The sequence below is a fragment of the Anser brachyrhynchus genome (assembly GCF_964034855.1).
Source record: "Anser brachyrhynchus genome assembly, chromosome: 26".
Lineage (NCBI taxonomy): Eukaryota > Metazoa > Chordata > Aves > Anseriformes > Anatidae > Anser > Anser brachyrhynchus.
In genome coordinates, this window is record NC_137719.1 from 2,562,996 (window position 1) to 2,572,849 (window position 9,854).

At 69.6% G+C, this 9,854-nt stretch overlaps 2 protein-coding genes across 2 annotated transcripts; one reads left to right on the plus strand and one right to left on the minus strand.

Moving 5' to 3' along the window:
• Window positions 1-315: 315 nt before the first annotated feature.
• Window positions 316-2,942, minus strand: CIAO1 (cytosolic iron-sulfur assembly component 1). Its single transcript, XM_080568553.1, has 7 exons — window positions 2,749-2,942; window positions 1,835-1,983; window positions 1,647-1,758; window positions 1,476-1,564; window positions 1,197-1,398; window positions 992-1,079; window positions 316-910 (listed from the first exon to the last, which is right to left on the minus strand). Exons 1-7 carry the CDS (start codon window positions 2,885-2,887, stop codon window positions 670-672), a joined length of 1,020 nt encoding a protein of 339 aa, XP_080424679.1. The 5' UTR covers window positions 2,888-2,942; the 3' UTR covers window positions 316-669.
• A 62-nt stretch (window positions 2,943-3,004) lies between these two features.
• TMEM127 (transmembrane protein 127) lies at window positions 3,005-8,571 on the plus strand (the record flags this gene model as incomplete). The annotated part of the gene is made up of 3 exons (XM_080568554.1): window positions 3,005-3,269; window positions 6,978-7,142; window positions 8,120-8,571. 3 exons carry the CDS (start codon window positions 3,005-3,007, stop codon window positions 8,425-8,427), a joined length of 738 nt encoding a protein of 245 aa, XP_080424680.1. The 3' UTR covers window positions 8,428-8,571.
• Between the last annotated feature and the right edge of the window lie 1,283 nt (window positions 8,572-9,854).

Here is a 9,854-nt window from a genome sequence, read left to right on the forward strand (position 1 = left end):
GAGCGAGCTGTCAGGAGTGAGAAGTGGCGGTGCTGGGGTTTGGCAGGAGGAAGAGGCCGGCTCCGGCCCCAGGAGCTGCCCCGCAGCCGTTTCGGGGAGCAGCAGGCAGGCACCACCCCCCCCATCACCACCTCCCTGGGGCTGTGCGTTATGGGGAGGTGTAAAACCGTTCCCTGGCGGGCGGCCTCCCCCTCCCACCCTCACCCAGCCCCGGGGCAGCGCTTACACCCTGCCCTGCTGCTTACACCCTGCCCTGCTGCCCCGGGGGGCCAGGCGGGGCGGGGACAGCCCCAAAAGGAAGAGCCGGAGGCTTCGAGCAGGGCAAGAATTTATTGAGCGCGGGCGGAGCAGGAGGGAGAAGCAACGCCCTCGGGGTGTCTCCCAAAGCCGGCCTGAGCCTGGCAGCGGGGCTGCGCCACCGTGCGTGTCCTCGGGGAGCGTGGCAGGACCCCCACGGCTGGCAGGCTCCTTTTTGGCCATGCCAAACCCCCCTGAACCCTCCCCACCGCGGGCTGCCGAAGGGCTGAAGTCCAAGTGCTGCAGGGAGGCGGGATGCAGGAGGTTGCCCACCCCGTCCCCGTCCTGCTCTCCCCACCAAGGGGCTTTGTGGCGGCTGAACCCCCAAATCCTGGGGCCGGCACCGCGGCGCGAAACCTCCGGGTAAAGCTCTCAGCAGACTTCGGGCCGCTGGTACTTCCAGAAGGCGATCTCGCCGTCGTCGCTGCAGGAGGCCAGCAAGCCGGGCTCCTTGGGGTTCCAGGCCACGCAGTTGACGTCCTGCGAGTGCGCACGGGGCACGTGGGCGGTGAGGCTGAAGGTGGGCTGCTGCGGCGTGGAGGAGGCGCTCTCCTCGAAGACGCGGATGGCGTCGTCGCCGCAGGCCGTGGCCAGCGCCCCGGTGAGATGGCACCTGGAGGGGGGGGCGCAGCGCAAGGGGTCAGCCCAGCTCCTCCCGACCCAAGGGGAACCAAGGGGAAGCGGGGCCACGCACCACGCCACGTCGTAGATGGTCCTGGTGTGGTAGCCCGACAGGTTGCAGACGCACTTCCAGGTGGGGTCGGTGCCGCTGCATGCCACCCCTGGGCGGCAAGAGGAAAAAACCTCAGCGCCTGGGGTTTGCTGGGGGCGAATCGCGCGACGCCCCGGGTGCCTGGACGTGTTCCCTGCTGCTTTTCACGGGGCCGAGGGGCGCTCACCTTCCTCGTTGCCCGGCTTGTACTGCTGCCAGATGCGCACTGTCTTGTCGTCGCTGCAGGACGCCAGGCGCTCGCCGCCGCGGTCGAAGGCCACGCTCCACACGGTGGACTCGTGGCCCTCCAGCGTGGCGCAGCACACCCAGTCGTCCTCCTCCTCGCGGTACAGCTTCACTGTGTCGTCGTAGCTGGCCGAGGCCAAGAGCTGGGGGGGAGCAGGGGGTGCTGAGGTGCTGTGCACCCGCAGAAAACCCCCCAGCCCCGCGCCGGCGCCGCCCTCACCTCCTGGTTGGGGTGCCAGACCACGTGCTTGACGTCCTGCGTGTGCGAGTTGAGGACGCTGACGCACTCGTACTCCTCCTCCTCATCCACTGCGGGCACAACGCTCCCCGTTAGGGCGCTGCGGGGGGGGGGACAGCCAGCACGGGGCCACCCCGGGGCCGCCCCGCTCACCTTCCCACACCCAGACGCTCTTGTCGCGGCTGCAGGTGGCCAGCAGGTTTCCCGAGGGGGCCCAGGCCACCGACTTCACCTCGTTCTCGTGCCCCTCCAGCGTGGTCACGCACTGCGGAGGGGACACGGGGCGGGGGGGGTCAGAGCGTGCCGGGGGCCGGCGGGCAGGGGGCGGCCGGGGGCCTCACCTCGAAGCCGTCGTCGCCCTTCTTCCAGATGCAGGTGGTGGCGTCGAAGCTGGCGGAGGCCAGGTAGGAGCCGCAGGGCGACCAGGCCACGCGGCGCACCGTGCGCTGGTGCCCCTCGCCCAGCACCGCCCGGCATGCCCAGCCCGGCCCTGGGGGGGGGGGGGGGGGCGAGGGGGTGGCTGCAGGCCCCGCCCATGCCCTCAGGCCCCGCCCCCCAGCACCACCCTGTCCTTTAGCCCCGCCCCTCCAGGCCCCGTCCCTCCCCAAGACCCCTCCCACATCGTGCCTTTGGCCCCGCCCACCCCCACCCTCACGGCCCTTGGCCCCGCCTCCCCACAGCCCCGTGGCCCCGCCCTCACGCTGTGGCCCCGCCCCTCCCTCAGAGCTCCCATGGCCCCGCCCCCACCCCCTGTGGCTCCTCCCCCAGCTCCCACGGCCCCTCCCTCGCAGCCCTGTGGCTCCGCCCCCACAGCTCCCACAGCCCCGCCCCTCCCATACAGCCCCATGTCCCCGCCCACCGCTTGTAGCCCCGCCCCCGCCCCTCCCCTCCCCGTGGCCCCGCCCACTGTCTCCTGACCCCACCCCTCCCCAGCCCTCTCCCAATGGCCCCGCCCCCTCTCCTCCGTGGCCCCGCCCCCTCTCCCATTGGCTCCGCCCCCTCTCCCCGTGGCCCCGCCCCCTCTCCCCGTGGCCCCGCCCCCTCTCCCCGTGGCCCCGCCCCCTCTCCCCGTGGCCCCGCCCCCTCTCCCCGTGGCCCCGCCCCTCCCCATAGCCCAGCCCTCTCTCCTCCGTGGCCCCGCCCCCTCTCCTCCGTGGCCCCGCCCCCTCTCCCCGCGGCCCCGCCCCCTCTCCCCGCGGCCCCGCCCCCTCTCCCCGCGGCCCCGCCCCCCCTCCCCCGGCCCCGCCGCCCGCACCTTCCCGCGCCCAGAGCCGCACGGTGCGGTCCCCGCCGCAGGACGCCAGGAGGCCGCCGCCGGGGCTCCAGGCCAGGAACCAGCAGCGGGCCTCGGGGTGCGCGGGCACCCGGCCCAGCGCCTGCAGCGCCTCCTTCATGCCGCCCGCCGCCGGAGCCGGAAGCGGAACCCGCGCCGCGGGGCGGCGCCGGAAGCGGAACCGGAGCCCGGCCGGAAGCGGAACCGGGGCCGGGAGCCGGGGCCGGGGCCGGGCGCCATGTACACCCCCGGCGGGCCGGGGCTGCCCGGCGGGCGGCGGCGGCGAGGAGCGGCGGGCGGCGGGGCCGGCGGCGGCGGGGGGGGGCTGCCGAAGCAACCGGAGCGGAGCCTGGCGTCGGCGCTGCCCGGGGCGCTGTCCATCACGGCGCTGTGCACGGCGCTGGCCGAGCCCGCCTGGCTCCGCATCCACGGCGGCACCTGCGGCCGGCAGGAGCTGGGCGTCGCCGACGTGCTGGGCTACGTGGAGCCCGAGCTGCTGCGCGGTGAGACGGGGCGGGGGGGGCACCGGGGAGGGGGGATAGGGGCGGGGACCGGGGGCTTGGGGTCGGTCCCGGGGGCGGAGGGGCCGTGGGAAGGGGGTTAGGGGCAGGCCCCGGGGTGTAGGGACCCGGGTAAGGGTGTAAGGGCAGGTCCCGGGGCTGTAAGGGCAGGTCCCGGGGCTGTAAGGGCAGGTCCCGGGGCTGTAAGGGCAGGTCCCGGGGCTGTAAGGGCAGGTCCCGGGGCTGTAAGGGCAGGTCCCGGGGCTGTAAGGGCAGGTCCCGGGGCTGTAAGGGCAGGTCCCGGGGCTGTAAGGGCAGGTCCCGGGGCTGTAAGGGCAGGTCCCGGGGCTGTAAGGGCAGGTCCCGGGGCTGTAAGGGCAGGTCCCGGGGCTGTAAGGGCAGGTCCCGGGGCTGTAAGGGCAGGTCCCGGGGCTGTAAGGGCAGGTCCCGGGGCTGTAAGGGCAGGTCCCGGGGCTGTAAGGGCAGGTCCCGGGGCTGTAAGGGCAGGTCCCGGGGCTGTAAGGGCAGGTCCCGGGGCTGTAAGGGCAGGTCCCGGGGCTGTAAGGGCAGGTCCCGGGGCTGTAAGGGCAGGTCCCGGGGCTGTAAGGGCAGGTCCCGGGGCTGTAAGGGCAGGTCCCGGGGCTGTAAGGGCAGGTCCCGGGACTGTAGGGCCCGGGGGACGCATTGGGTAGGAGCCGGTCCCCGGGGGTGTAGAGTCAGGCACCGGGGGTGTAGGGGCCAGGGGAAGGGGGTTTAGGGGCCGACCCCGGGGGGTTAGGGGCTGGGGGAAGGGGTGTAGGGGCCAGTCCCGGGGGTTTAGGGGCCTGGGAAGGGGGTTAGGGAGTGGCCCCAGGGGTGTAGGGAGCAGGGGAAGGGGTGTAGGGGCGGATCCTGGGGGTTTAGGGGCCGGAGAAGGGAGTTAGGAGCTGGTCCTAAGGTGTAGGAGCCAGTCCCCGGGGGTGTAGGGACCAAGGGAAGGGGGTTTAGGGGCAGATCCTGGGGGTTTAGGGGCAGGAGAAGGGGGTTAGGAGCCGGTCTTAGGATGTAGGAGCAGGTCCCAGGGGTGTAGGTTTGGGCCCTGGGGGTGTAGGGGCTGGGGAAGGGAGAGGAGGGTGCTCGGGTTCGTACTCCCCGGGAGGAGGCTGAGGGGAGGCCTGGCAGGCAGCCCCCAGTTTCCTCCCCGGGCAGCGGAGGGGCAGGTGCTGAGCTCTGCTCCCTGGGGACAGCGCCAGGACCCGAGGGAGCAGCAGGGAGCCGGGACGGGGGAGGGTCAGGGTGGGGGTCAGGGAGGGGTCCTGCACCCAGAGGTGGTCGGGCGCTGGGACGGGCTCCCAGGGACGTGGGGGCCTCTCCCGGCTGGGGTTCGCCATGGCTCAGTGCCGGGTCCTGCACCTGGGCACAGCGACCCCACGGGGTGCCGCGGGGCTGGGGCGGGGTGGCTGGGAGCTGTGCGGGGGGAAGGGATCTGGGGGTGTCGCTGGGTGCTCGCCTGGACATGAGCCGGCAGCGTGCCCAGGGGGCCAGGAGGGCCAGCGGCACCCTGGCTTGTATCAGAAACAGTGCGGCCAGCAGGAGCAGGGAGGTGATCGTCCCCCTGTACTCGGCTCTGGTGAGGCCGCACCTCGAGTGCTGTGCTCAGCTTTGGGCCCCTCACTGCAAGGAGGACATCGAGGCCCTGCAGCGTGCCCAGAGAAGGGCTACGAAGCTGGTGAAGGGCCTGGGACACAAGTCCTGTGGGGAGCGGCTGGGGGACCTGGGGGTGTTTGGTCTGGAGAAGAGGAGGCTCAGGGGAGACCTTATTGCTCTCTGCAACTACCTGAAAGGAAGGTGTGGGGAGCTGGGGGTCGGCCTCTTCTCACGGGTAAATGTGACAGGACAAGAGGGAATGGCCTCAAGTTGTGCCAGGGGAGGTTTAGGTTGGAAATGAGGAGACATTTCTCCTCAGAAATGGTCGCCCAGGGAGGTGGGGGAGTCACCGTCCCGGGGGGTGTTCAAGGAGAGGTTGGGCCTGGTGCTCGGGGACATGGCTCGGTGGTGACAGTGGTGGCAGGGGGTGGCTGGGCCAGATGAGGAGGGCTTTCCCAGCCCTGATGGTTTCTGGAGTTCAGGAAGCACTCGGCCAGCGCTCAGGCCCACGGATTAATTGCTGGTGGTGCTGAGTGGAGGCAGCAGCAGGGCTCCGTGCGGGTCCCCTCCAGCTCAGGTTATCCTACGGGGCAGCTGCTTCGAAGCTCCCCGTGCCCTCAACACCACACTGAGTGCTCCCAGGAGGCCCCAGGCTGTCACTCCAGCTCTGCATGCCACCCGGGGCAGGCAGGCGGACGGACTGACAGACAGACAGACAGCCCACTTGTACCCGCTGTGGCTTTTAGCCAAGGTTTCCACTTCCCCTGGGATCCCCCTCGCTTCTCCTTCCGTGTTCGAGCCAGGAAGCGCTCGCACCGCCCCGTAGAGACTGGGAAGCGCAAGAACGGCTCGGTGGTGAGAGGAGAAGGGGAAGAAGGGAGCAGCGCCCTGCCCTCCCAGCACGGAAGGGGTTTGGGGTGGCAGCGGCCGAGCTGTGCCCTGTGCTGGGGGTGTTTGGAACGCGCGGTTCCGAGGGGCTCCTGCTGGCTTTGTCGCCCTGCCTTGGGGCTAGGAGCTGAATCCGGACAGGAGAAAAGCCCCGATCTGAGTGCTTTTTGCCTTTTTATTCATCCCTCTGACACGCCTGGAGTTAGAACCACGCGCCCGCTCCTCCTTTCAAGCGGCACGTCGCACGGCGTGGGCACCCTGCTGTCCCGGCGCCCCTGCTCCAACAGGCTGCTCGCTTTCCTTCAGCTCGGGGCTCAGCCACCCCGAGCCCCTTTCCTTCTTCCTCTCCCCACCCACGGGTGTTTTTCTGGCGCGAACCCACCCGGTTTGCCCGCGCAGCCTGGGGCAGCATCGTCCCCGCACGCCTTTAGGGCGAACGCCCTTCGTGTTTGCGGGGTCGCCGCGGCGCAGAGCCCCGGTGAGCCGCCAGGAAGAGCATCCCGCCACGTCTGCGCGCTAATTTTCCCCTAATTGAAGGGTTTGTCCCCAGGCTGCGTCAGGTGCTGCTCGTAAACAGCTCCCAGGGAGGTGACTCCTGGGGAGCTGGGCAGGACGCTGCCCGTCCCGGGGCGGGTCTGGCAGCACCTTGGCCGGCCCGAGGGCTCGGCGTGCCTGAGACACGGGTAAATGGGGTTAAATTCTGCGGGGTGAGGCCGTCGGCGTGCCCCGGCAGCACCAGGCTCGGACAGGGAGATGCGGGGCCAGGCTTCGTTCAGCTCCGAAGCCGAGCTCTGCTTGGGACCTCCCCTGCAGCGGGGCTGGTCGCCAGCGGGACGCGGTGTCGGAGCGAGGAGGCTTTCCAGTAAAATTCCCGGTTTAACATCAAATAAGGAACCTGCGCGGCCCGGTTTGTTGTCCTGGCTGTTCGGAGGCGTTCCCTTAGCTTCCATTTCCACCGCAGCGGCACCCTATAAAAGGCGCTGCCCGGCTGCAGCGGAACAAAGGTCGGGTTTATGGAGGGCACCCAGAGGTGCCCAGCACCAGGCCTCAAACCCCGGAGGAGAGCTCTGGGCGGGATGAAGCCGCCGTGCCTGTCGTGACGCCGGGGAGGAGTTGGGTCAAAAAGGAAGCGCGCCGCTGGCTCCGCGGCCGCGTGGGGCCGGCGTGGCCGTGCTCAGCAGCCCCATCTCCCCGCAGATTACTGCATGAACCCCCAGACCGTGCTGCTGCTGCGCGTCATCGCCGCCTTCTGCTTCCTGGGCATCATCTGCAGCCTCTCGGCCTTCCTGCTGGACGTCTTCGGGCCCAAGCACCCGGCGCTGAAGATCACTCGCCGCTACGCTTTCGCCCACATCCTCACAGGTAACGCCCGGCAGCACCGTGCAGGGCTCTCACTCCGGCTGCGCGGGGGGAAAACCCAAATTTCCTTCCCCGATCTGAGGAAAGGGGTTTTTCAGCTCGGGGCTGCGCTGCCCAGCCTACGCGCGGAGCTCTCCCTTCGCTCCTTTTCCAGCCAGAGCAGCCTCAGAGGCCTCAAGGGCAGCTCTGACCTCCCAATCGGAGCTAAATCCGGGGGTAAGAGGTCAGGGATGAACATCAAGCGCCTCCAAACGGGCACGGAGCGGTGAGTTTTGCTTCTCAAAGAGCTCCCGTGGCGCAGAGCCGTGCCCTTCTGGGGAAGGTCGGGTGCTGTGCGTCACCCTCAGGAGGCTGAGGGCAGTTTACGTCCCCGGCTCCCTGCCGGTGTTGCCCGTGTTGGAGCGCTGAGCTGCGAGCGCTGAGCTGCTGGGCCGAGCTGCAGTGCCCACAGTGTCGAGCTCAGGGTGCCGAGGTGTCCGTGGAGCTCCGTGTGGGTCACAAAAACCCTTGAGCCTCACGGCCTCGCTGCTCCTCCTCCTTTTTTGTGAGCCGGGCGAGCTGGTTTGCTTCCTCAGAGCCACGCCAAAGGAGCTCCTTTGTTTTTCTGCTGCTTTTCCTCCTTAGCCCAGCTCGCCGGCAGAGACCGGGACAAATACCCTTAGTTCAGCGTCCAGGCTCGAAGGGAGGTGCTGAGCACGCCCTGCCCCTTCTCGTGACGGTTGGCCGTCACGCTGAGCTCCTCTCCCCGCCGCGTGCCGTGCTTTCCTCCCTCCCGTGATGAATTTCAGGCTTCTGGGACATCCACGGGCTGGGCAGACCCAGTTCTGCCCCAGTGCCTCCCCCTGCCCGCTCCATGCCCCTGACAAACAGAGCACAGCCGTGGGGGGGCTCCTGCCTTAGCCACGAAGTAAATTCACTGATTTTTATTTCTTCCTGGTGCCTCGACCTCTGTCCTTCCCCCCCCATCCCCGCGCCCCCAGTCCTGCAGTGCGCCACCGTCATCGGGTTCTGCTACTGGGCCTCGGAGCTGATCCTGGCGCAGCAGCAGCAGCACAAGAAGTACCACGGCTCCCAGGTCTACGTCACCTTCGCCGTCAGCTTCTACCTGGTGGCAGGGGCCGGGGGCGCCTCCATCCTCGCCACCGCCGCCAACCTGCTGCGCCACTACCCCACCGAGGAGGAGGAGCAGGCCCTGGAGCTGCTGTCGGAGATGGAGGAGAACGAGCCCTACCCGGCCGAGTACGAGGTGATCAACCAGTTCCAGCCACCCCCGGCCTACACCCCCTGAGGCCGCCGCGGCTCCGGGGCGCGTGCGAGGCTCCGTGCCCCCCGAAACCTGCCCTCGCCCGAGGCCGCCGGTCCCGGCTGCTTCGCCGTCGGGGCACCGTGCTGGCTCTCCCGTGCGAAGGACTGGTTTTAGAGATGGATTTAGAGACTGGGGGGGGGGCACGCTCCAAAGCCGCCCCCCTGTTTCCGCAACCCCCCGCGGCGCGGTTTTAACCCCGCGGCTCCCCCGAGCCCTCCTTCCCCCGCGGACCGAGGGCAGGCGGCGCCGGGACGGAGCCCGCGAGCTCGGCCCCAGCCCCGCCACGGCTGCGCCGCCGGGCACGCACGCGTGCGAGCGTCTTCGTGCGCGTGGGGAAGGCGCCGTGGGCGAGGAGGGCGCCGCAGCACCCCCGCGACCCCCGCGACGGGGGCAGGCACAGCACCGCCACCGCTCCCCTCCCGTGGCTCGTGCCCGTCGCGCCCGTTTTGCACTTTACCGGCGAGGCTCGCCGCCCGCCGGGGACGCTTCGAGGACGCCGCCGTGCCCGCGGTGAGGTTGGCAGGGGGAGGCACGGCACCGGCTGCCGGAGGAGCTGCCCCGGGAGCGACCCGCGCCCCTGCGGCACCGCCCCGGGCTGCAAACCCAAGGAAAACAAACAAACAAACAAAAAAAAAAAACCGAGGTTTTTGTGTGGCGCCGGCCCCGAGAAGCAGCTCCGAGGTGGGCGCCTGCGGCCGTAGCTTTTATGCAAGTTCCCGACCTCCGGGGAAATCGGACTGGTCTGCTTTTCGCTCCTTTTTAGTGTTTTTTTTTTCTGCCCCCCCCACCTGCTTTTAATTAATTAATTAATTCGCCGCCCCGCTACTCCGCCAGCCCCCGGGCACGCTGCCAGGAGCCACACGGTGCCGAGAGTCCCGCAGCCAAAGCGAGACAGCAGCCAGCAAGGAGAGCAGCCTTGTTTTGGGGCCGTTTGGGGCAAATCGAGCAGAGAAAGCTATGCGGGGGCGGGGGGACACCAGCCCGGGGAGCAGCGGGGGGCTCCGGGAGGAGTTTTAGGGCAGGCACGCTGCGCGATGCTGCTCCCCTCTTCCTGACGCTTCTCCCCCTGTTCCCTGCCACCGGCTGCTTCGTCCCGCTCGCTCCTCTTCCTCCCGCACCCCGCCGCAGATTCGGCCGCCCGCTGGGGCTCAGGGTGTGACCGGGGTGGCTCCGTCACGGCCCCAAAACCATCGGGGTTTTGATCCGGGCAGCGGCAGCACGATCTGAAGGGTTCAGCGCGGCCCCGGCGCGGTTCGCCCTGTCCCTCCGCCCCGCTGCTGCCCCCTCGGCCAAAAAAAAAAACCAACCAGGTCTGGGGGTGTTGGGGCGTCCGGAAAATGATTTGGGTCCACCCCCCCCCGGCGCCTCTATGCAAGAGAGGGCTCGTCTGTAAATAGTCTTGTGCATAA